Raw genomic sequence first — 27,761 nt, 5'->3', positions numbered from 1 at the left:
ATTGGTTGTAAATCCATCAATCAACAACGTATTAGCCAATAGAATTTGTGCGTCCGCCATGGCCCGCCCACTGCCCACAGTCCAACACTATCTTTGGAATAAATTACAGCGTGACTGAGTGAGTGTACACTACATGGTGAAAAAAATGGCAGCTGAGGAATAGAAAAAGTGGACCTTCAGTCGAGAAAAGCCCGCTCCTGTAAGTTTGTTTATTAGAAAAAAAAAATGTAGAATGTGCGTGAAACTGTCCGACGAGGCTCTCCGCTGTGTTTTTTTTGTGTGTATTTGTCTTCAAAGATGTGAAAGAAAGTGTTCACCCGGGTTAACGCTAAGGTTAGCTTGCCTAGTTATTAGCCAGCAGCTAGCAAATAAAGGAGTTCCAGTTGTCAACATTGGGGCCAAATTGTCCCCTTTGACGATTTTACGCTGGTTTGAAATGAAACGGACATCATTTCAGAGCAGAGTAGCACATTTTAGAGGAGTGTCTGCTCTACAACCGAACCTCCTAAACACAACAACATAAACAACATAGCTCTGCTATGTAGCTGCGCTAGCTCTAACACACAAGTTCACAGTAAAAAAGATAGTGTAAAAGGCATTTAACTACAGAGCAAATATCGCGAAAATTACATACTTGACTATGTGTTACTATAACTAATAAAGAGTTAATAAGATATTCCTAACAGAGTTACATCGCAGGGCTTATGAATGTGCGTACAATAATAGTACATTTAAAGTAGGACTCACTAATATATAGCGATTTAACGTTGACCATATTAATTAAAATCCAACACATTGGATTCTGCTTCTGTTTTCTACAGTGTAATGTAGATTGACTTTTCCTATTCTCACCCTGACAGATGCAAATAATAGTAATAATACTAGCAATAATAAGCCCACATTATTTTAAAGTTCCTTTTTTCCCCGTTTTTTTTTTAATGGCTTTAAAGTTGTATTTACTCTCAGTCTGAGTGGGGGCTCTCCCACTTTACCACAGGTTTGTCCAAACACCTCCTATTGGTTCAGTCTACAGTCAGTGCGAGTTTCCATTACTGGAAACTGGAAAACCACACTGTGCAACTGAAAGAGGTTTTTATTATTATTAACATTATACTTTTTAATTCATGCAAATGACTGACGTATTGTTGCCAGGTAAATTTGGTGGAATTGATCTTTTTGCTCTTTCTTATTTGTTGCTCACAAAAGTACTTCATGTAATAATAATAATTCCAGCAAGTTCAATTTGTCTTCTTTTTTTAAATATATGTTAAGTCGAAACATGTCAGGAGATTAAAATTTCCTGATTCTAATAAATATTTCTAATGTCCTCATGAAAATCAATATCCTGTATTTCATGAGATAAAAACATTGACTATGTATATATAGTTACAACAGCACAAACAAACATGAGATTTACAGTCATACGATAAAATGGAGAGGTGGGGAAATTACAGACCATAACTATAACAAAAAGGATGAGAAATGTTTTATGTTTGACTGATTGAATAGAATTATCCTGATTTAATAAGCTATAATATATAAACTCTCGCTCTAAGTTTTAAGCAAAAGTCTGAGCAAGATTAGACAGATTACCACAATTTTGTGTAGTTTTTAAATCATAGGATTGTGTTGTTTTGACAAGTGCTCTTTGTTTTTTGTACTTTTAATATGTAATGACAAAAGAGTTCATTTGTAATCTTGTTTAAAAATATGACAGATGTTAGGTCTCAGACATTAAACACAGAGACAGAAACATTTACTTGTACTTTCAATTTTGCAGGTCTAAATAGCCTCGAGTTTCTATTTCATTTTGGCTGTTGCAGGAGACCATTCATTCTCAATAATAATATTTAAACCCTGCAGGGAAATACCACAACCCCAGGTGCATGAGCCATGAATCACTTCTAATAAAACAAACGGTGAAAAGATTCACAGAGAAATTCACAACCTAGACATGTCTCAAGAAGATTTAAACATATAACACACACCCCCGTGTAAAAATCTGAATATTTTGCTTGTCAAAGTGTTTCAGCCAGCTACCAAGTAATACTTTCTACTAAGCAACAACATGCATTTTTCTGCCACTTGGTGTTTATGGAAATTAATTTTGGCTTGTAAATGTCACTTTATTCATCTTCATCCATCCAGCTTTTTATTTATATCCTGCATTAGGGCTGCTCGATTGTAGAAAAAATAATAACAATCACGATTAATTAAGTCATATTTGAAATCACGATTATTTGTCAACCAAAAAGTTATTTATTTTAACAATGTCAAATATAATCTTTAAACATAAATAAAATCCTTCAAACACTAAAATCAATTATGTGCACTTTTGCGCAAAGCTATTAATATATATATATGTATATTGCTTTGTGCAAAAAATAAAAATATTTGAATGCAAATAAATAAAAAGGTGTAAAGTATTAATTAAAATTGTATTCAAGTATGTTCCTTTTTGTAAACAAATACAGCGCACTGTGACTGAACTGCTATGAACACTTAGAAATTGATCTGTAGCATTTGAATAACAAATTTCAAATAAAAAACTGCAAATTATGAATTCAAGTATGTTCACTGTAGTATGAAACACTGTAAAAAATATTATTTTAACGCTTAAGAATAATAAAAGTGCAACTTGAAAAAAAATATGTTGTGTAATCACATACAATAGTGCATTAGAAGTGTCTTGGTTATGAACAGAAGGAGGACATTTGAACTCCAATCCTTTATAGATTTTTAGCCAAGAACACCAGCCTGTTTACATGATCTGGCTTCAGGGAAGTTGTTTTTTCTTTAGTGTGCCAAACTTTATTCTTTGTAGATATCCTAAATCATGGAAGTTTGCTTACTATGTTCTTTTTGGCTTTGTGAATAGCAAATAAAGCATATGTATAATTGGAAAAAAAATAAAATATATATATATATATATATATATATATATATGTTTTTTTTAAATTGATATTTTTCCGATAATGTTATTATCCCCCATAGGTTTGAGCTCCGTCTGTCTGTCCAAGTTAAAGGGGACTGCTTTTCTCAGAAACTGTTTAAGATAGGATAACCCAATTTGGTGTGCGGCTTCAGGGTATCAATACCTTGATGTAATTTGAAAATGAGAAGCGCACAATTATTTTTTCATACCAAGGGGCCCCCAAAAAAAAAAAAAAAAAAAAAAAGTCAATTTGTCATTTATTTACGAGTCAAATATTACAACGGTTGGTGGTATCGAATCATTGGCACATACCAATATATAAATGGAGCCCATTACCCCATATGTGTCACGGGGGGGGGCATTTTTCAAATGACTACTCCTCTGTTAGTTCTCCTTAGATCGTAATGCAGTTTGGTATGAATACTTTATGAATGAATATGATGAGATGCTCGAAGCACACATACAGTGCCTTGCGAAAGTATTCGGCCCCCTTGAACTTTTCGACCTTTTGCCACATTTCAGGCTTTAAACATAAAGATATAAAACTGTAATTTTTTGTGAAGAACAAAATTTATTGGATATTTCAAACATTTTTAACAAATAAAAAACTGAAAAATTGGGCGTGCAAAATTATTCAGCCCCTTTACTTTCAGTGCAGCAAACTCTCTCCAAAAGTTCAGTGACGATCTCTGAATGATCCAATGTTGACCTAAATGACTAATGATGATAAATAGAATCCACCTGTGTGTAATCAAGTCTCCGTATAAATGTACCTGCTCTGTGATAGTCTCAGAGGTCAGTTTAAAGCGCAGAGAGCATCATGAAGACCAAGGAACACACCAGGCAGGTCCGAGATACTGTTGTGGAGAAGTTTAAAGCCGGATTTGGATACAAAAAGATTTCCCAAGCTTTAAACATCCCAAGGAGCACTGTGCAAGCAATAATATTGAAATGGAAGGAGTATCAGACCACTGCAAATCTACAAAGACCCGGCCATCCCTCTAAACTTTCAGCTCATACAAGAAGAAAACTGATCAGAGATGCTGCCAAGAGGCCCATGATCACTCTGGATGAACTGCAGAAATGTACAGCTGAGGTGGGAGACTCTGTCCACAGGACAACAATCAGTCGTATACTGCAAAACTCTGGCCTTTATGGAAGAGTGGCAAGAAGAAAGCCATTTCTTAAAGATATCCATAAAAAGTGTTGTTTAAAGTTTGCCACAAGCCACCTGGGAGACACACCAAACATGTGGAAGAAGGTGCTCTGGTCGGACGAAACCAAAATCGAACTTTTTGGCAACAATGCAAAACGTTATGTTTGGCGTAAACGCAACACAGGTCATCACCCTGAATACACCATCCCCACTGTCAAACATGGTGGTGGCAGCATCATGGTTTGGGCCTGCTTTTCTTCAGCAGGGACAGGGAAGATGGTTAAAATTGATGGGAAGATGGATGGAGCCAAATACAGGACCATTCTGGAAGAAAACCTGATGGAGTCTGCAAAAGACCTGAGACTGGGACGGAGATTTGTCTTCCAACAAGACAATGATCCAAAACATAAAGCAAAATCTACAATGGAGTGGTTCACAAATAAACATATCCTGGTGTTAGAATGGCCAAGTCAAAGTCCAGACCTGAATCCAATCCAGAATCTGTGGAAACAACTGAAAACTGCTGTTCACAAACGCTCTCCATCCAACGTCACTGAGCTGGAGCTGTTTTGCAAGGAGGAATGGGCAAATATTCCAGTCTCTCAATGTGCAAAACTGATAGAAACATACCCCAAGCGACTTACAGCAGTTATCGCAGCAAAAGGTGGCGGTACAAAGTATTAACTTAAGGGGGCTGAATAAATTTGCACGCCCAATTTTTCAGTTTTTTATTTGTTAAAAATGTTTGAAATATCCAATAAATTTCGTTTCACTTCATGATTGTGTCCCACTTGTTGATTCTTCACAAAAAATTACTGTTTTATATCTTTATGTTTGAAGCCTGAAATGTGGCAAAAGGTCAAAGTTCAAGGGGGGCGAATACTTTCGCAAGGCACTGTACCAATATATGAATCAGAATCAGAATCAACTTTATTGGCCAAGGGTGTATGAATACACACGAGGAATTTCTTTTGGTGACCTGTGCTCTCTCAGGTAGTGTAACATTAAATAATAACAATCAACTAGAATAAAGAAAAATAAATAAAATAAATAAAAATAAATAAAAAAAGAAGTATAAACATAAATATAAAGAGTAGTTAGACTAATATGTGCAAACTAAATAAAAATAACAAGATAATAATAATAGTAATAATAATAATAATAATGAAATAAAATAAAAATACAATAATAATAATAAGTCCATGAACATTTCGCAGTGACAGGTTGATCCAGGGTTGTTATGTTTAGTTCCATGGTTATTTCACAGTAACAGAAACAGGTCTGACACTCTATGACTGTTTAGAGTTGATCAGAGTGACAGCCTGGGGGAAGAAACTGTTTTTATGGCGGGTAGTTTTGGCGTACAGTGATCTGTAGCGTCTGCCGGAGGGGAGGAGTTTAAACAGATTGTGTGCAGGGTGTGAGGGGTCTGCAGTGATGCTACCTGCCCGTTTCCTGACCCTGGACAGGTATAAGTCTTGGATGGAGGGCAGATCAACACCAATGATCTTTCCTGCAGTCCTGATTATCCTTTGTAGTCTGTGTCTGTCTAGTTTGGTTGTAGATCCAAACCAGACAGTGATGCAGGTGCACAGAACAGACTGAATGAATGGGGCCGATTACTTTGTATGTGCCACGGGGCCCCCATTTTTTTAAATGACTACGCCTCCATTAATGCTCAATGAATTGGGCTGTAATTTCACATTGATATTCTATGAGTAGATGTCAACACCCTCTACGAGAGGGGGGGACGGGAGCCCGAAGGGCCACCCCCTTTTCCGGTCATTTCTAAATTTATTGAAACATAAATGTGTGATATATCGTTTCAAAGGCAATTCAACGTAGATTACTATTTTACGTCACACATTTTCATTTGTTTTACTCGGTGGAACCGATTCATTTCACTGAATTCTGGGAATTCAGTTCATGAGAACTTATTTTTGCTCTGTTTGAGGTATCTTCACTGGGGACAGCTTTTCTTAGAAACCGTTTAAGATAGTTAGTAATTTTATATTCTGATGTATTAATATTTTCTTATCTATACATCTTAGTTCTTAGATTTAAGGCATTTTGGAAAAGGTTGTGAGTTATAATGAGAACCAATCTGCCGGGAGATGTTGATGGCTAGTCTTCCTTTTTTTGTTGTTGTTGAGTGTAATAATCAAAATTGTTATTGAATTTCAATTAATTGCACAGCATTTTTAATGAATGGCCTAGTGTTATTCATGTGGGCTTTAAGATGCCCAAAGGCATCATGCTAGCTACACCTGACCAAAGCAAATGTAATATACAAATGTAACAGGAGTTGTTGCAGTGGACCGCTGTAAATAATAGAGGTCTGTACTGATGGTCCGAGTTAGATCAACAGATTAAATATTCATAATTTCAAATGATAAAAGCAAAGCTATCTGTTTTCATTATAAACACATTCTCCTTGTTTTCTCAGCAGGTGATCGTCCTGTTGCTGCTTGATTGTCCTGAACGTCACTGTCCTGATTCGTCACCATGGGGAAAACTCCCCTCAGAGGTAAAAAGTGGCCAACACTGGTGTATCAACTATCTGATGTAATCATAGGGAAAGAACAGAGCAAGGGCCACATTACAGATGGATGTTTGTATTAGAAGAATTAGTTTCTCTTGGAAACAAAGACACTGTAACCTTGGGATTTAAAATCTGTGTTCATACTTCTGTTTACTGTTATTATTATACAGTAATGTTTAGTTGGATGTCATCTGCATCACTTCCTTTAAATAACCATGACATTAATGCATTTAGAAGCTAAATAAGAGTTCAGTGAACAGATAATCCTCTTCTGTCTTTTTGAATTTTTCACTGCTTAACAAGGTTGGGGTCAATTATAATAACAATTGCGTAATTGATAAGTAATTACAATTATGACGTAATTGTAATTGGAAAAAGCTGTTGCTGTTGTAATCACATTTTAATTGTAATTGAGTACAGATAATTGACTTGGTAATTGTAATTGGCAAGAACATTCTATGAAAACTGTCATTTACAATTTAATTAAACACAAACCTGTGAAATCATGTGACAGTTCTATGGCTTACACATACAGTACGTAATAATTAAAATATGTTTCAGATCAACTTTTCCCACTACCTCTTTCTCCTGAGGATCTCTTTACCAATAAAAAAATATATAAATATAGAGCTATACTGACTGAAAAAAGCTCAGACTTTTAGGCTGTCTTGAAATCACGGAACATGGAGTTTTCCCAAAGCTTGTAAATGTAAATAAAATCCGTGAAAATTATAAAATACACTTTTAATTTGAAACGCCTTCATTGATAAACAATGTAGCAGGTTGATTTGATCAGATTATTGATCAGGTTATTGCAGTGTGACTGAGTCACAGTTAAAATCTCTTTCCTTGATCATCATAACCTTCATCATCATCATCATCATCATCATTGTAAAGCGTGACCGGGTTAGATGCGCTGGTGATATGAGGAAATAACGCAACCTCAGAGCGTCCTGCTTTAATACAGAGGGATGTTTGCAGTGAAAAAGAACTATTGGCTTCCATAATTACTGTTTTAAATATAAATAGTTTAAATAAAGCGACCTGAGCTGAGTCTCATTAAAATATGTGTGGGAACAGTTTCTGGTCCATCCTCATCTGCATATGACAGCTTGTTTCACTCTATAGTGGATGAAACTGTGACTTTACGTTGGACATAGTATGAGAATAGTTGAATCACTGCGACCAACGTGGACAGAAGTCTGCGTCTGTCAGAATTTTTGTTAATCGTGCAGCAGCAGCTGAGTGATCACAGCTGCTGCTGCGTGACGCACGAGTCCGTGTGGCTTCAAATGTAACAAAGTCCATATTTCTAGTGCAATATAATGTTTCACCTTATCGGGGCACTGCACGTATTCCAGGGTTAGAAGCGCGTAAGAGGAAAAGGACTTACGCACATTGTAGAATGCGCGTAAAGCCAGATTTAAATGGGAACACCCACATTTCAGGGTTGCTCCACCCACAGTGTGTAACTGGAATGATGGCGTGCAGCGACTGACTTAAGTACAGGGGGAGAATAGCACACAGCCAAAAACAGCGCCGCTGCGTGGCTTTTTGTACTTCCGCACATGGGAGAATAGAGCCTTAAAGGCTCAGCAATTGTGATGAATTGTAAGTAATTGAGAACATAATTGTAGTTGACTTTCAGGGGAAAAATAATCATTTTAATTGTAATTGGAAAAAAATGTCAGTGAACGTAATCATAATTGAGCTGTAATTGAACATGGATGATGAAAGACGTAATTGTAATTGAAAAATGTAATTGACCCCAGCCCTGCTGCTTAGCTATTTTAGAGATTTTAGTTTTAATTCACTTTGGTCATGTAACAGCATCCATCAAACACCCACTGTTGGTGATGGTCTCAGTAGCCATCCACAGAAATACCCCAAATATGTTTGTTTTTTAAACCACTTCAGCCTCTTTTAGTTCACTAGGTATCTGTCTGATTTAGCACTCAGGACACGTCTTTAATTAAGAAAATAAAAGCTCATTCAAAATGCGCTTTATTATGAGAAGAGGCACAGGTAAATTTCCTTTTTTTTGTTTTTTCAGCTGCCATTACAGCCACCTTCTACTCGTAGCTTAGCTAACTATTTAGCACTGGTAACTACGGTAGTGCTGAATAGTTAGCTAAGCCAAGCTAGCTTCTTAGCACTATCACAGGGGTGTCAAACTTATTTTAGTTCAGGAGCCAAATATGGACCAGTTTGATCATAAGTGGACCGCAGGTTTTTAGGTGGGAAAAGAACAATTTTAACATTTTTAACCTTTGTTTTTAACATGAGTCCCTTCCAAATGTTCACTTATATATTGATTTTGTAACCAATTTTTGTATAATTTGTGGAATTGTATGTGAGAAATTTGTGGAAAAAAGAGTTCTGTCCACAGTTTGCAGTTAAAAAATGACTGCATTTATGTGATATAAACCAAGGAAAACTGCGAGCCCTTGAAAATATCAGATGTGTATGTGCCTAAAAATCAAAAGCAAATTTTTTGTTTTGGTATCTTGTTCAAACAAAGCACTTTCTTTAACTTCCAGAATCATGATGAGAACTCCACATTTGTTTTGTGTTGTTAAACCATGTTGTTATTGTATTTTAATCATTAGATCAAAAAGACGGCAAAAAGGAGAAACCAGGCAGAACAGGTCCACCGACAGGTACGACACCGGCAACAACTAAAGGTGAGTGTTTATTTATTTCATTTTCATTTATTTATTCATTTGAGCAGCATATTACAAACTTATTTTACATAAAAACAAAACTAAAACAATTGTGCTCAAAAGGAGCAGGAAGAAGTTCAAATAACTTAGAAAAACCTATTCCTCATCTTTCGTGCATCTAATTCATCAATACACAAACTTTCAGCATATACTCATGCAAACAACACATGCATGAGTCTATGCTTGAACATTTTTAACAATCGTTTATGGTCGTACAATCAAAGGAAAAAGAAAAGCACAATTTAAAGTCATACAAATAGCAAAGCACATATCTTACTTTCCGTTTATAGTCGCACAAAGTGTGTAAATAAGGATTTATTGTTTATAGCTATACAAAAATAAATACACTGTACAATAATGAAAAATTATGAGTATTCTCCAGCATATTTCCTAAAGATAATGTCTTTATATATTATTTTAAGTGTCCTAATGTTTTGCTTCTTTTAGTCTCTTTATCCAACTCATTCCACAGAGTTTTTCCTTCTTGGAAGATACACACACTTTTAAGGGTGGTGTGAATCACAAATTATCCTCTTAAATTATAATTTTCTTTTCTACTTTTATACAATTTTTGAATGTTTACAGGGAGAAGATTACGACTTGCTTTATACATCACAACAAGAGTTTTAAATTGATTTAAGTCTTCAATTTTCATTATTTGAGATGTTAAAAACAGCGGATTTGTAATGTATGATCCCTAAATCCTACATTATGAACAATTCTTAAGGCTTTTTTTCTGAAGTTTGTAGAGTGGATCTAAATTAGTTAATTTACACACAACATATTACAGGTTACTTTCTCAGGGCTCCATTCTCCCATGTGCGTAAGTACAAAAAGCCACGCAGCGGCGCTGTTTTTAGCTGTGTGCCATTCTCCCCCTGTACTTAAGTCAGTCGCTGCACGCCTTCATTCCAGTTACACACTGTGGGTGGAGCAACCCTGAAATGTGGGTGTTCCCATTTAAATCTGGCTTTACGCGCATTCTACAATGTGCGTAAGTCCTTTTCCTTTTACGCGCTTCTAACCCTGGAATACGTGCAGCTCCCCGATGAGGTGAAACATTTTATTGCACTAGAAATATGGACTTGGTTACATTTAAAGCCACACGGACTTGCGCGTCGCGCAGCAGCAGCTGTGATCACTCAGCTGCTGCTGCACGATTAATTAAAACTCTGACAGACGCAGACTTCTGTCCATGTTGGTCACAGTGATTCAACTATTTTCATACTATGACCATCGTAAAGTCACAGTTTGATCCACCTCAGAGTGAAACAAGCTGTCATATGTGATGAGGATGGACCAGAAACTGTTTCCACACATATTTTAATGAGGCTCAGCTCAGGTTTCTTTAAACTATTTATATTTAAAACTGTGTATTATGGAAGCCAATAGTTCTGTTTCACTGCAAACATCCCTCTGTATTAAAGCAGGACGCTCTGCGGCCGCGCTATTTCCTCATATCTCCAGCGCATCTAACTCGGTCACACTTTGCAGCGTTGATGATGATGATGATGAAGGTTATGATGATCAAGGAAAGAGATTTTAACTGTGACTCAGTCACACTGCAATAATCTGATCGATGATCTGATCAAATCAACCTGTTACATTGTTTATCAATGATTCATTTTCACGGATTTCAATGACATTTACAAGGGTTGGGAAAACTCCATGTTCCATAATTTCTATACAGCCCAAAAAAAATGACATCACCACCTCCTTTCCTTCAGCCCACCTTCATTCACACATGCACGCTTTTCGTCTACCTTATGCGCGGTGGGCGTGTCAGCAGCTTGTACCAGAGAATACGCATAGAGAAGCGCGTAACTGCAGGCACGTAAAAAAGCGCTTAAGTCTAGACGCGAGAATAGACCCTTTAGTAAATACAGTGACAGTTTGAATGTATTTTATTATGGTTTTTTGATGGCACACTAATTTTAATTGATGCTTTTTACCCAGATTTGACATAGGATTGCAATACATACATCCAACATTACATAAGAGCAGAGATGCACTGACATCCATCCATCCATCCATCCATTGCCTGACCCGCTTGCTTTTTTTTCAGGGTTGTGGGGAGAGTGGCACTTGTTTATTTTATTTATTTAGTGTTAGAAAATAAGCTTTCAGATGAATCAATTATTTAATGAATGGAAATGACATTTGTTATTTCATTTTGTAGATGCATTCAGCTGGGAAGAATACTTAAAAGAAACATCAGCCATGCCGGCACCACCAAGCCTCTTTCGTCAGGTATTTGTTTATCTATTCATTCACTATTTACTTGGAGATATTTGCATTAGATTTAGACTTCTTGTTGTAACATATATATTTTCTAATATATTCTCTGTTTTTCCAAGGTCAGTGGGTAGATTATTTGGGCTACGTTCTCTACGGTGGCTGAGAAGTACAGAAGACTTTTACAAATGTCAAATTTACAATTTTGAAAATGAATTTACATAATGAGCTAAAGACTTTTACAAATGTTGAAACAGATTTACAATGGCGCATTCTCAGTGTAAAAGTTTGTTTAGACCTTTTGCAAATGTGTTTTTCACTTCTCAGCCACTGTAGTTCTCTCCTTTTCTAAAGAAATTCTGAATATCTTTAAAGTGAATTTAAAACTGTTGAGAAGTAGGGCTGGGCTGTATATTGAGATTCAAGATATATCAAGTTTTCAATGTAGGCCACATAGAAAATTACAATATTGCCTATATCGATATATATATATATATATATATATGTATATATTTTTTTATAGCTTATTTTGTTTTAAAATACTTGTTTTAGAAGTGGCTGCTTTCACTACTTCTCAGGACAGCATTAAAAGCACAGTTAGATGGATTTCTGAGTGCGTCCTAACCCAGACACAAGCCACACTACAGAACTCACTCACACGTGCTGTCCCTTAGAGGAGAAAAAGCCAAAAGTGGCACATTTTGTGCAACTGTTAGTTAATAAATGTATCTGTGTGGCATTTTGTATCAGCAAATTTAACCCAGAATTGTCATTTTGGTCAGACTTTATTTGAATAAAAATTTTTGAGATTTATATTGTATATACAGACAGTATATATTTATTTTTGAGAAGCTATTGATGAGTAATGTCATCAATGATAGAAAATCTGTGTCACAAGCTTGTTGTTTAGCACAAACCTTTACCAAAGTGCTTCATAAAAGTAACATTTCAGCAACTTAATCCTAAAGTGTCTTTTGTTGTCTTTTACTGGTTTTAGCCAGAAATGTTGCAGATCAGACTTTGTCTCGAATGGAAATGTAATAAAAACAAAAATTCTATTCCTGGATGTTTTCATTTGCTATGATCAGATTATTTTAACATTTGATTACATTTGTTTTTTAGCGTAATGTCCTTGAGAAGCATCTTTTCCTAAACACTTTGATACAAAGCTTTAATTTTCTAAAAAGAAAGTAGCTTTTGAAAAGTAATTGATCACATCTAATGAAGATATTGTGCCACCTACAGGCCACAGTGCCACCCTCCAACGACTTTAAGGTGGGAATGAAACTTGAAGCCCACGACCCACGCAACTCCACCTCTGTGTGCATCGCCTCAGTGATGGGTTTAACCGGGGTCCGTTTGCGCCTTCGACTGGACGGTAGCGACAACAGCAATGACTTCTGGAGGCTGATCGACTCCTCTGATATTCAGCCTATTGGCACCTGTGAGAAGAACGGAGACATGCTGCAGCCACCTCTGGGTGAGAGCACCAATTCCACACACTGTAGTTTTATTATCAATGCTTGTACTAAAGATTATTATCCGTCATTAGCAGGAATAAGGTGTCATTAAGGCTGTCATTAAGTGTTGTTTGCTAAATTATGACACATTTCACTAGATTATGACACCTTTGGAGCTATGTTGGCATTTTTTGGGTTAGATGGAGGATCTAGTTGGGTTAGGTAGGGTTAGGGTAACGAACGACAACGACAGCCTTCATGACACCTTATTCATGCTAGTGGCGTGTCATGTCATAATAATGATTAAGATTAATGTCAGCCTTAAGTATAAAACTTTAATTAAAGTGTTACCGTATTGTTAATATGTTTTTGAGAGCCTGTAGCAGGGTTGAGGTCAATTAAATTTTTCAATTACAATGATGTCTTCAGTTATCCATATTCAATTACAACTTAATTATGATTAGGATGGCCAGCATTTTTTCCAATTACAATTAAAATTTAAATGATTATTTTTCTCCTGAAAGTCAATTACAATTATGTTCTCAATAACTAAAGTTAAATTATACTTACGTACGCCTTTAATAAATATCAACATAAAATGTATCCTTCCTCTTGTGTTAAAATACTAGTGGTGCAATGGATCAAAGAACTCACGGTTCGGATCGTATCACGGTTTTGAGTCATGGATTGGATCAAAAGACAAGACAAATAACTTTGTTCTTCATTTATTTTGTGAACACTTAGTGCAATTTTTTTCTGCTCATTAAATACAAACAACCTTAAACTTGAGGTGTCAATCTAATGCTTAAATAACATTTTGAATCATATAAAAACAAATTAAAGTACAATATAAGGCATGACACCTTCATCCTTTAAACAGGTAAGTGTATGGAAAAAAATTAAGGCATGACACCTTGTTTTTTTAAACATGGAAAGTGAACTAAAAACTAGCCTATGCCCACATCATCAAACAAGAATGAAAGAAGGAAAAGAAAGCACATCTGAGTTTATCATTTCTAATTCTTACAATAGTCAGGGATGGCCATCCGGACTAGAGCCGACATTTATTTAATAAGAGCCTTAAAAGACATGGATGGACGGATGAATAAACATGACGGCATTCACACGGACTTATTACCCACACGCACGCACACAGAGCTCTTCCTTTCTCTCTCTCTCTCTCTCTCTCTCTCTCTCTCCCTCCTGTGTATGTGTGTGTCTCTATTCAACTCTCACGCAATCACTGATGCACGACCAGGAGCGCGAACCATACATGCGCGGGTACGCTCGCACAGACACACACACACACACATACACACACACACACATACACAGGCATTACTAATGATGCGTGGATCATTATAAAAAGTTTTTTTTTTTCCCGTCAACCAATCCGCGGACCACGTGCATGCCGAACCGTCGAGAGCGAGCCGTGCAGATCACGGATCAATGATGATCTGTTGCACCACTATAAAGTACACTATCATGCTTTTAGTTTTTCATCTTTTTATTACCTTGTTTGGCTTCTTTATCCATGAAAATATTGGTATTAATATTTTTGGTGAGACTTTTTTCTGTCGTGATACCCCTCAATTTCTTTCTTTTTTAAATTGTATTTTATGGTAAAATGATTCTAACCTCACAGGTAGTGGAACTTGATATGAAAGTTATTTCAATAATTTTAATAATTATTAACTATGCATGTGTAAGCCATAGAACTGTAACATGGTTCAGTTTTGTGTTTAATGAAATTTTAATTGACAGTTTTTATAGAATTGCAATGCCAATAACAAACAAGCTACAAACCTTTTTTTTTTTTTGATGAAAGTAGAGACTTTAATTTTTCAGAATCTGGTGTCAGATTTCAGATTGTCATAGTACAAAATATTCTGTGGGTCTTTAAAAATCAGTCAAAATGTTCTAAAATGGCTGGCACTGGGGGGGGTAGAAATTCTGAAAATGAACGAATGAAAGCATTAAAAATATGGGGTTTTATACTGTTTATTGTTAGTTAAAAATGATCATAATGATGAAATGTCTTGATTATAACTAGGGCTGGGCGATTTCTTTAAAAAAAATCAGATTTTTTTAAAGAAAAATTTGATTTTCGATTTTTCTTTTCAATGCCCTTAAAAATGACTGCAGACATCAGATATATTGTCAAAAGTGCAACTTTATTGCTGTTATTGTCCTCAAGAGTTGAAATGCATAGAACAATCCCAAAATAAAAAGTAAATGAGACTCTGTCATTCAACAATTTCAAAAGTGCAACAGCAACTTCACAGTAGCTTTAATTTATAACATTACAATTAAAAAAAATGATAAACATTTCCCTTAACATCCCAGAAAAGTGCGAATAAAAAACTAAACATGTCTGTGGCACACATATAGCCTACTCAAAGGGTAAACAAAGAGGGGGTGGGCTCACATTGCGCTACGGTAACCCACAAGGACGGAACGCAAAAAAAGTCTGAAAAAACTGTGGTGGGGAAAAAAATGCTAAATTAAAATAAATTCTTATTATTTTTTACTATTTTAAGCTCAAATTTGCAAAAAAAAAATTTTATCTACAAATTTGATAAATAGATTTAATCAATGTTTTGCACAGCCCTAATTAGAACTGAAAATACAAGAGTCAGTGTTGGTCCCACACCAGGTAGGAGATGACCGGAAATAATAATTTATTTATTTATTTATTTAATGACTATTTAGGAGGCACTAAATACTGTTTTATTCCACTTATTTTCAAAATGAGGTTCTTTAAAATGTGTGTTATCACTCATTCATTCCATTATTATGCTCTATGGTCGTTTTCATAGTATTCTGAGCAAAATGTTGTAGTTGGACGAAGGGGGGACTTGGATTCAGAAATAAAAGAAAGGGATACACAAAATCAGGGATTTTATAGATATAATGGTCATTGTATTATGTATTATAGTCGGGGTCAGGTAGGTAATCAAGCAGTTATACCACGCAGGTGCTAATGATCATCACATGTAAGGTCACACAGTCATTACCTGAATCAGAATCAGCTGTGTAGGAGGCTTTAAACTATAATACAAACTGTTGTTCGACACTGAATACAGCAGCGTTATACTGGTTCAGGCTTTCCCACACAGATATTTCACAGCAGACTGGAGTTAGGTGTGCTGGTATTTACGCATTATCTGTAAAACTTCATTTTTGAGGACTTTATTTTTGTTTTTGGTATTATTTTCTACACTCGTCATTAACTTTGCATATCACTGCAAACATCTATTGGTAGAGCTGATTATGAGCCTGGTCAGGGTGAGTGTGGCAGTAGAACCCTAAAGTTACACTCTACTGGTTTCATGTAAAATCCACTAAGCTGGCTGATTGTTCTGATTTTTAAAACCCAGGTGTGAAACTCAAGGAAGAATTAAAAATTGTATGAAATTATTGAATTGGCCATTTTAATTTGAGAAGATAACAAAATATTCCTAAAACATTAAAATTTTAATAATTTAAAAGTACATTCTAAAGACAAAATTTAAAAAGTAGAATTGTAATAGCTTTTTATTATATTTTAGCTGTCATTAATGATACAAGCAGTTTGGATTAGGTGATTGTATGTTATTGCTGATTTATTATTGTTTTGTCTTCTAAATGGCTGTGTTTTATATTGAAATGTCGTCCAGGATTTCGGATGAATGCCTCCTCGTGGCCCATGTTCCTGTTGAGAACCCTAAATGGAGCTGAGATGGCTCCAGTAACAGCCTTTAAAAAGGTTTTTGTCACTATTTGAAAGTTGTAAAAGCAAACACACACAAACAAAAAGGTGAAAATTACTGTTTTCACTTTCTCTCAGGAGCCTCCAAGGCCGCCGCAGAATAGCTTCAAACCCGGGATGAAGCTGGAGGCAGTGGACAAGAAGAACCCTTACCTGATCTGCCCCGCCACCATCGGAGAAGTGAGGGGGGACGAGGTCTTCATCATGTTTGACGGCTGGCGGGGGGCCTTCGATTACTGGTGCAAGTACGACTCCCGGGACATCTTCCCTGTGGGCTGGTGCTCCCTCACCAAGCACAGCCTCCAGCCTCCAGGAAACAGTGGTGAGTGTCACACTCTAGGTGGCAGCACACACCTGCTGTGCCTGATTAGGATCAACAATGAGGGTGGAGGAGGTTCATCCATAAGTCCATTAAAACACCTGTTGTCATCCTGGATATTACAGCCACTGATAGAGAAAAGAAAAACTCAATTATAAGGACAGGTAAACATGTTCTCTTGTCTTTTGTTTGTAAAATCCCTAAAATCATTTCTTACAGGAAATTAACTTAAGTGTAAAAAGACTTTGTAAGAAGATTTGATCTCAGTGTGAGAATGAATTCATTTTACCAAAAGTTTTTAAACTTTTTTTCAACCCATCCCATGATTTATATCTTTACAACCACACAGCTCATTTATTCTGCACCTTTTTATTCCATTCATTACTTCCCTCAATGCCTTGCCACACAATACAGCATAAAAGACGTGTTCTTATTAGGGATGTCCCGACACTACTTTTTCACTTCCGATACGATAGCGATATTGCAGCCTTTAGTATTGGCCGATACCGATATCGAACTGATATGATATCCACACAAATCATACATACTTTTATTACTTATTTTGTAATGTGGAACGTTAGAAAAGGTTTGATCAAGTGATGTTACTAAGAGAACAATAGTCAGCAACAGTAGGTATGAGAAAAACTGACCCATTTATTATTAACCAATTGGTTACATACATTTTAACCTTCCAAATAATATCTACAGTATTCTACAATAGAATAAATATGATATAATATATATCGGAGATTTTTGATGCAGTCCGATAAAATCCGATATCGGATCGGGACATCCATAGTTCTTATCTTCACCTGCATTAACCTACGGGGCACCTTTGGGTACCAAACATGTACTTTCTGCTTATTCAGTGTTTTTTTTTTATTTTTTTTATTGTTTTTATTTTTTCACTTTGTCTGCACATGCTGTCCAAGGCCAACACTACAAGAAGATTCAGATTCAAAAAACTTAATTTATCCCAGAGAGACAATTCAGTTTCAGATACTGTATATCCCGACCCAGAAACATGAAATACGGGTACGGGAGTAGTGGGGAGCAGCCACAACAGGGCAGCGCTCTGTTTCTTAGATGAGAAAAAACCATATAAATGATTTATAAAGTAAAGAAGGCACCAGCAATACCCGAGCAAGAATCTTCTCCTTAAAATTCCTTGATTTTGTGACCAATTTGGGTGTAATTTAGGGTAATTGTGCGAGAAAAACTTTGTGTTCTTTCCACCATTAAGGCTTAGCAATGACTGCAGTCATGTGGTTAAAGCGTGGGAAAATTGTGAGCTGAGTTTGGAAGGACTGAGATAATGACAAGTGAATATAATAATAATAATAATGCATCACTTTTATATAGCGCTTTATCATAGACACTCAAAGTCGCTTTACAGAATTAAGGCATTATTCTTTCACTCCACACTTAGTGGTGGTAAACTACTATTGTAGCCACAGCTGCCCTGGGGCAGACTGTATATATATATATATATGTATACGTAAGTGCCAAACCAATAGTTAGAGGCTTTGTGCTGTGCCTGAGTTTTGTTTGTGCGTTTTCTGTTTGGAATGCTGCAGGCAGGATTAGACTGAGGGTTTAGTTAAGGAACATGCTCATAATATAACTCGCCATGCTTCCAACATATAAGCTCTAGGACAGCTTTTTCTGAAACTCATTATTTAATAGCATCAGTTTGTGAAAGTGTGTCGCTTTATCATAGGAATCCTGAGGTCTTTATTATAACCATTGCACACTTACAAACTAGGGGCCTGAAAGATGCCGTTTTAGATCCACACAGGGTTGGGGTTTATCACATTTTTTAATTACAATTCCATGATAAATTACAACTCATATCTCAATATTTTTCTCAAAATGGCTATATACAATACAAATCTCAATAATTTTAATTCCAATGAGTTAAATTTGGGTTAAATTTGCTGATGCAAAATGCCACACAGACATTTATTAACAAAGAGCTGCACAATTTGTGTCACTTTAGGCTTTTTCTCCTATAAGGGACAGCATGTGCTGTTCTGAAAAGTAGTGAAAGCAGTGACTCCTAAAACAAGTATTTTAATACACAGCCCTATTTGGCGAAGCACTTTCAGATCTTTGCACACTTTTCCTATGGATTAAATGCATTCTTTTTTTCTGAATGCACGGAAATGTCTCTCTTTGTTATTTAATGTTAGTCCTTAGACAAAGGTTGTCACTCACCTTCAGCATTGTGGTGGTTTTCATTAGTGTTTGTTTGTAAAATAACGAAACAAAGCCTCTCGTTCTTACTGGAAGCAGCCGATGTTACTGAAACACTTTACTGTGACTCAATGTATTTTATTGATAATACCACTATTACCAATTGCAAGAAGAAAAGATGTAATTTCTCCTAATGTGTATGAACTGTCATCGTTTATACACTGTTTATACAAATGTTCTGTTTTACGTTACAGTTCTAATGTGTTGTTTTGTCTCTGCAGTTTCTCTACCAAAAAGCCAACAAATCCTCCCATCGTCTCCCTCCAAACCGAGCCGACGCTCCATGCATTCCCCCTACAGACTCCCCACCCCTCTGCCCACTCTGCCCGTCAGGAAGGGGGTACGAGGCCGTCGGCCAAAGAGCGAAACCCTCGCTCTGCTCAAAGCTGTGGCCGAGGCCGCAGCCGCTCAGACTGAAACCGTGTCCATAAATACTCAGATTGAACCCAAAGTCTATAAGAAGAGGGGCCCCAAACCTGGGAGCAAGGTGAGTGGCTTCAACACGTCTATTATAGATGCTGCCAGATGTTTCTGTAAATCCATATTTCTTCATCTGTGGATTTTTCTTTTCCAGAGAAAACCCAAAGTTCTCCCAGGCTCCAATCACCTGTCCAGCATTCAGGTTCCACAGGAAGGCCCCCCCAGCCTCAGCTCAGTGGTCTCAACAGGTCAGGAGTCTCCACTGTTTCTGCTGTGCTGCTGGGCTCAGGTCACAGTTGATAATTAATTACAATTATGGTGACATTTTTGTAATTGTAATTTTAATAATATTTTGCTGTCTTAATCATAATTTAATTGTAATTATGTTTGGATAATTAACTTTTTAATTGTACACAGTAGTTAACAATTATTAAAATATGTTTCATATCAAGCTTTCCCACAATTTACAATTTAAAAAAATTGAAATCAAGAGGTATACTGACACAAAAAAGGCTGAGATACTCACACCAAAAATATTAAAACCTATATTTTTACTAATTAGGACCCTAACAAGGAAACCAATAGATAGGAAAGAAATTAGATGATACATATTTGGTTTTAGTGTTTTTTACAGCTGATTTAGGACCTGCATCAAACTGACCCATTATCATATGAGATGCTAACACAAGAAGAAGATTATATTTTATGGGCTTATTTATTAAAAGCTCATAAATTGTAATTGAACTTTAGTAATTTAGAATGTAATTGTAATTTACTTTCAGGGGAAAAATTATTTAAAAAAAAAATGAAGAGTCATTATAATTGTAATTAAGTTGTAATTGAAAATGGATAATTGAAGATGGAATTGTAATAAAAAATTGTAAATAACCCCAACGCTGCACTATATAGTCTGATTTGTGTTCCTGTGTTTCTCTTAGTGTGCGTGTACGTAAACAAGCACGGAAACTGCGGTCCACATCTGGACAGGAAGCAGATGCAACATCTGCCGGACCACTTTGGTCCCGGGCCCGTTAACGCAGTGTTGCAGCAGGTGGTCCAGTCGTGTGTGGGCTGTGCATACCAGCCTAAAGTCCTGCTGAGCGCTCTGCAGACGGACTCAGGGGGAGGAGAGTTTGTCAGAGGTGGGAGCAGTGAGTGCAGCACTGCCAACTACCAGCTGTGTCTACCTAACCAATCAACATCCACTCCTCTCTTCCCAGTGAGAACAGACGGAGGGGTCCGTGTGGTCAGACTACCTACGGCTTCCAGCGCCTCCTTCGTGCTGCGCTTTTTGGAGAGCATGTGTCGTCATCTGCAGAGCGACAACTTGTTCAGCAGTCAGCCCTTCAGCCTCTACGCAGCCTTCGACAGGAACAAGTCAGGTGAAGAAACGTCATTGCTTCACAAACACATCCATATTTCTGAGCTCATTCAGAAATAAAGAATCAAACTAATTTAGAATAATAGATAAACTCTGAGATCAGTAGAAATGTAGGGCCCTAGAATTTCCATGGAATCACGCAATCAACCAATGAAAATGGAATCCACTGTTGAATGCAGAAATTGACAGAATGTGGATGGAACACCAGCATCATGAGACAAAAAAGTCAATGATGTTCTCGTACATCTGTATATGACAATCAGTCAGAAAAATCCCTCAGCACATGGTTTTAAATTACATTTTTAGTTTTGACATTCATTTTTGTTTAATTATGGTTTTCTTATTTAAAAGAAATATTGTGGAAAACATGGAATTTGGAGGGAAAAAAAGATTTTATAGGGCCCTAGAAATGGGAAAATTAAAATGTTAGTACTATGTGTAAATAAGAATTGATAATGTTAGCAATAAATTTTATAGTTTATTATTATTGCATTGCTGTACATTGCAGAACAGGCTCTTTTTTGTCTCGAGTGGGTCGCACATTTGAGGTGGGGGGAAATTCTAGACATTATTGTGCTCTAGTTTGCTCTTTTACATGTAAATGATATATAAAGTATGGAAGGCACCAGCAATATCCCAGCAATAAGTGACAGAAATCCTTGATTTTGTGACCAATTTGGGTGTAATTTAGGGCAATTGTGCAAGAAAAACTTTGTGTTCTTTCCACCATTAAGTCGTAGCAATGACTGCAGTCATGTGGTTAAAGCGTGGGAAATTTGCGAGCTGAGTTTGGAAGGACTGAGATAAAGACAAGTGAATTATTCTTGTTTTTTCTGTCATTTTGACGAACCTTGAGTTTCACACGTTGTGACAATCTGCAAAATGGTCTTTGCAGTTGCACAAATCCCAACAACAATCTCACTTATTCACTCCCATTTTCCCCTCACTCCGTAACCACGTCTCATTCACACCCCCAACTTACCCGTTCGTCCTCCGATACCGCTGCCTTTCAATCCTCCCTCTTCCTGGTCCATAAAATACGGCACAGAGAAGCGAGCCGAGAGCTACACCACATTGGTAACGCTGCAGAGTGTGCAAAGCTGTAGGAGGAAGTTAATCCTGTTGCTTCCATCTCCATCACCTTAAAGTGAGAACACACCTTAAACCAATCCTCTCTCCACTTCGTTTTGAAACAGAAACCGAAACACAACCTCCTTTACCGGTATGTTTTATGAACGCTCTTAGAGACTAGTGACAAAGTTAGGGACATTATCTTGTGTTAGTGGAGATTTCTCTGGTGTTTCAGAGACTCTGACATGAATGCATGTATGCTGCTGCCGTCAGCTCGTCCCTGCCACAAGCACACAAAGAGGTGCTGTAATCCCAGCTGAATGAGAGGCGGCCACATTCAGACTGTAAAATGAATTCACCTTGAATGAGCTTCTCTGAGGTTTACACGTGATTTATCCCGTCTGTTCTTGCTCTCCTTCTGAAGCCAGTGTGTGTGTTTGTGTGTGGCGGACCCTCCGCAGTCACGGAGGTCCACGAGGACCCAAAGTGAAAGTGGTCTGTTCCTCCTCAGTGTTGGTGACTTTATTTTGATGTTTCTCCACCTGGGTCTGCCTTTTTCCTCTTGCTTTGCCGTGTAACTGTTGTGTCTTACGCTCTTATGGAGACTTCCGCTGGAACGTCTGCTAATACACGTTTACCACAGATGGTCCCTGAACGCACTCGACTTCAGTCGAGCAGCAAATGAAATGCCCAAAACAGCTCATGGAGCACATGTTTTTGTAGAAAGATCTCTGATTGGCTGACATCACGGTCCTGTATTTCTAAAGCTCATTTACAGAGCAGGAGGAGAATAGATTCACCGTTCACTCAGAACACTTGGATTACAATATGCTTAAAGATGATATGGGATTTTTGACCAAATGATGCCAAAAACTTGCAAGCTGCAGCTTTAACTTATCACACAGTCGTTGGTGCGTGACGTAAACACACGTAGACCGTAGACTGAACTGGAGAACTGTTGTGGAGTTGGTTTTTTTGTATAGGGATTTTGCTTTGCATTCTGGGATTTGGAGTTTGAAAATGTACCTTCATTGAAAATTTGCAATTTCATTTTGAGAGAAGTTGTTTAAAAATATGTTTTTGTCTATTGTATGAGTATCCTGTACCTTTCATTAAAAAATGAAAACACATTTTTATTATTTTCCTCTGCTTTGCAAAAATTGTGTTCATTTTTGTTTCTGAATGTCCTTCCATGTGACTTGGGACTGACTGAAAGAACCACTAAAAATCCTAAAATCCTAAATGTCAGGAGGGAAACCTGACTGGTACCTAAATAGTAAAATAGTCCATCTTTCAGAAAAACTGTCACAACTTGTCGCTCTCATTGAATGAATAATCAAACCAGGAACCTATGAACCTGCTTTTTGATGCACACAGTGCTTGAGTGACTGTGGTTTGGAACGTCGTCGTGTGCAGTCAAACCTCAGAGGGACGTGACCTACTCACACTTTTTAGTGACTCACACCAAATGGTATTCATTAGTTTCCTCCTGTGATGGCGTGTGAGTCAGTGACTGTTTCTCCACACTGTGTTTAACACTTTTAAACCACCTGATTAGTGTTTGCACAACTAATAAGACAAGTTCAAACTTTATTCATCCCCCAATGGAGGAAATTTAGATGTTGCAGCAGCTCCAAAAAACCAGGGAAACAGGAAATATAACAGCATCAAACAATAATTAAATATAGAAAGAAAAAAATACAATAGAATTAAATAAGACAAGGCATAAACACTATGTACACTTTGTATTAACTAATGAACTAATGGTAAGTTTGTCCATGTTTGTGTGACGCAGTGAAACAGGAAGCGTTGGACTCTCCTCAGCTGCTTCGAGGCAATAAGAGAAGTCTGTCAGGAGTTTCCCCTCCATATGCAGCCCCCCTGTCCCCTAAGCATCTACGCACGGAAGCCCACCCGTCTGAAGGTACTCCCTCTAACACCACTGTGTGTTGTGTAGCAGTGTGTTACTGTAATGTGTGTGTGTGTGTGTGTGTGCGTGTGCGTGTGCGTGTGTGTGGTTCCCACTGCAGCAGAGACTCTGCCTCATGAGGAGAACGTCCTCTTAAAGGAGCAGCGCTACATGGACTCTGCCTCCAACTCTATGACCCCCCGACCCCAGACCATGCGCAGCTCCTCTGAGTATCACTCCCAGGCCAGCAGCCGCTATCACCATGGCAACAGCACCCCTGCTCGCCGCCTTTCTCTGAACCCTGCAGAGCTGAGCTCCACACAGTCCTACAGACGGGTTGAAGGTACAGAGAGAGTCTGGGAGGACACGTCAAACAAAGAGCATTTATTTATTTATTAGAACAATTTTTATGATGTTTGATCAAACACATGTTTAGGGTTCAGTAATTGCACAAAGTAGAAGCAAAACTTCCACCAAACACCAAATATCCTCTGTTATTTATCTGGATCAGTGATCCTGATCATGGTACCATCATCATTCTCAACAAATGTCGACCCCCATTAATAACTAGGCTTTACACTGATCAGTGAGTTAAAATAAAGCCTATCACTGATCTGATCATATGAGAAGGGGTGGATACCGAATTCTTGGAGTTTTTAGGTACCGACCGATGCCTTTACCGATTCACGGAGCATCAAACAGTGTTTTGGTACCTAAACTCATCCTTGTGACTGTGAGGGAATGTAGGATTTGCCGATTTTCCATGTAGGACCTGAACATAACATTGCACGCACAAGAGTGTCATGACGTCAGTAGTTGCTGGTTGAGTAAACAGGGCTGATAATAAACAGTTTAATGTATGGCTTCACTTTATAATGCAGACCAAACACTTTAGCTTCACTGAGGCTGGAGCTACATGAAGCCTCCATCAGTGTGGGGGGGGGCACAGACACACACACACACGCTTCTGTTTCCACCACCCCCTGAAAGACACACAAGTGTCCACTATTAAAGGAAAAGTAAATGGGGCGCTCCGCTCTTAGGACTCTTCCTTTTACCTCGTAGCTGCACGGGCTGAGTAAACAAAATGAGCTCACACACACACACACACACACACACACACCTATAAATAAATAAAGCTGTGTCATGTAGAGCAAACATGTTGATGGTGTGAAACTATTTAAAGTAAATGAGACAATAAAACGATGCAATGGGAGCATCTACAGAAAGTTGCATCACGACAATGACGTCATTGATCTGATCGGCGAATGAAGACGATCACAGGAATTGTTTAAAATGCTAAATATCAGCTGATCAGATGTAGTCGATCATATCAGTGTAAAGCCTATTAATAACTTATACAGTAGGTCCAAATGTATGGGCACTGCCATTTAAAAAAACTGAAATGCAGAATCCAGATTTGATCTGGATGAACAGCTGGAGTTATTATTCATTACCATTTCTTTACCAATAATGAGAAAAAAGGATTTTTTTTAAAAACTGATCCAGAATCAGCATATTGATCCTGATCGCCTCCAAACTGTAATGGAAGCGTTCATAGCGTAAAGGTTTATCTTTGGTTCAAATGTTGTCCAAGTATTTTTTGATATAATCCTGCTAACAGTAAAATAAATAAACACCAGTAAAAGTATGAGCTCTTTGTAAATGTTGTTTATTCATACTTTGGCTGCAGCCAGTTCCACGACGGGTCCTGAAGCTTCTCTGTCTGAGCGGGACAGTCAGCAGCCGTCCAATAGAAACCCGTCTTCCTGGTCCATTGAGGAGGTGATGCAGTTCATCAGGGACGCCGACCCCACCACGTTGGCGCCTCATGCAGAACTGTTCAGGAAACACGTACGTGGACGCCGACCGCAGCGTTAACTCAGTGCTTCGTCTTTAAAACGATACATGTTTTGTCTCTGCAGGAGATCGATGGGAAGGCTTTGATGCTGCTTCGAAGTGACATGATCATGAAGTACATGGGTCTGAAACTGGGACCTGCTCTGAAGTTATGTCATCACATAGATAAACTGAAACAAGGCAAAGTGTAGGGGTGAGCTCCGACACTGGACACCTGGGGGTCAAAGGTCAGACTAGACTGAGTGGAGGAGGAGGATCCAATCCATGTTACAACTTCACACCAACTTTCAGAGAAGTGAAAGTGTGCCGTGTATTGCTGACATGTTACCTCATCCCCTCCCTCCCCCTCTCCCCTCCCCATCAGTGGCTCCCAAAGGAAAAGAAGCCCTGGAGTGTTTACATTGCATAGCACATGTGCACATTTGGACATGTTTGGTAAAACAAAACTCCTCTGATCCTGGTTTGGAATCCCCAACATGGAGAATGTTTCTTGTTATGTCATGTTTTTTTTTTTTTTACCTCTGTCCAATCCTTAGTTTGCTACTAAAAGTATAAAGTTCTTCCAGTGAAAGAGAACGTCCCTCCCTGCCTGTTCTAATGTAGAGAACCCTAACATCATTCCACTCCAGGCTGAAGACGCTCTGCTCCTCTGTAGGACATCCTGATGTATTTAAACATTTTTTGTCCCACTCTGATGCACTCCAGCACACAAGCGAGCTCCCACTGGTTTTAGTGAGTTTAGCGTCAAACCATTTCTAATCAAACTCACGTGAATTTTCAGATTTTCATTTTAACTGATACACATTTAGAAAGTGCATGTGCGACACATTTCTAAGGGCTTTCGACGTTAAATTTTGATGTTTCACATAAGCTGTTGGTGACAAAAACAGATGTGTATAGTTTTATGGGTTTAACCATGAATATCAGCTACAGAATGTACATTTTGTAGAAACGTATTATTTTAAGGAAACAATATAGATGAGTTAGAACTGTGAATCTAAATGGGACGAGGTGAGTATTTCACGATGAATTTCCTTTATTTTTCCTCCTTGTTTTTAGTCGCCAAACTCCCAGAACTAGACTCTGCCTTGCTTTACCCACGACTTTCTCAGGTTTTTCTGTGGTCTTTGTTAGTGCAAGCTTTTGTAGCATAATGTTTGTACTCTTTAAGGAAATGTTCCTGTTTCACCTTCATAATTAAAACAAGTCTTGTGCCATAAGATGCCCCACACAGAATCTAAGTGCTGTTCATTTCTCCCTTTTTCAACTTCTATCATGTACTTGAAAACTATGTATTAAGACCTTCAAATGTCACAGCAGATAAACAATGTGTTTATGATGTTCTGTATTTTCATTTTCTATAAACCCACCTAAAACCAAATGATCACGTGTTTGTCATGTTTATACTAAAAGGACTGAAAGCAAGGGAGGAGCAAATAACTATTTCCCAACAGGAGCAATTCCATAACATTAGTTTGATTACACATGTATATTTATTAGTGAACCATGATAAATATATTTACTACAAAATAAATAAAGTGAAAAAATAAAACCGAATGCTAAAAGGTAACTGGAAACACTCATCACTATAAATTGTCGTGGTTATCAAGGAGTTGTGGGTTAAATGCCACACAGAGCTTTTTTCTCAGCACCCCCTGCTGAGAATATATTCCTGTGGCTATGGGTATGTCGGCTGATAATGGTTTTAAAATTAAGTATTAAATATCGGCCATCCCGCTCATA

The 27,761-nt window shown here is 37.6% G+C and overlaps 1 protein-coding gene across 3 annotated transcripts; it reads left to right on the top strand.

Moving 5' to 3' along the window:
• Nucleotides 1-80: 80 nt before the first annotated feature.
• Nucleotides 81-27,399, top strand: LOC114462456 (sex comb on midleg-like protein 2). Of its 3 annotated transcripts, none has more exons than XM_028445299.1 (15): nucleotides 81-199; nucleotides 6,538-6,618; nucleotides 9,243-9,317; nucleotides 11,536-11,606; nucleotides 12,837-13,071; nucleotides 16,711-16,799; nucleotides 16,881-17,124; nucleotides 19,599-19,864; nucleotides 19,952-20,045; nucleotides 20,736-20,948; nucleotides 21,018-21,179; nucleotides 24,045-24,173; nucleotides 24,280-24,501; nucleotides 25,852-26,012; nucleotides 26,084-27,399. In XM_028445299.1, the coding sequence occupies exons 2-15, from the start codon at nucleotides 6,597-6,599 to the stop codon at nucleotides 26,207-26,209; spliced, it is 2,109 nt and encodes a 702-aa protein (XP_028301100.1). In that variant the 5' UTR covers nucleotides 81-199; nucleotides 6,538-6,596; the 3' UTR covers nucleotides 26,210-27,399. The 3 variants fall into 3 exon arrangements, with proteins under 3 accessions (XP_028301100.1, XP_028301102.1, XP_028301099.1); XM_028445301.1 differs by having other exon boundaries at nucleotides 88-199; nucleotides 6,541-6,618; nucleotides 20,736-20,939; XM_028445298.1 differs by having other exon boundaries at nucleotides 88-199; nucleotides 6,541-6,618.
• Nucleotides 27,400-27,761: the final 362 nt, after the last annotated feature.

This window comes from Gouania willdenowi, chromosome 4 (genome assembly GCF_900634775.1).
Source record: "Gouania willdenowi chromosome 4, fGouWil2.1, whole genome shotgun sequence".
In the NCBI taxonomy this organism is placed as follows: domain Eukaryota; kingdom Metazoa; phylum Chordata; class Actinopteri; order Blenniiformes; family Gobiesocidae; genus Gouania; species Gouania willdenowi.
Note: the sequence above shows the minus strand (reverse complement) of the source record. Positions and strands in the feature narration are given on the sequence as shown.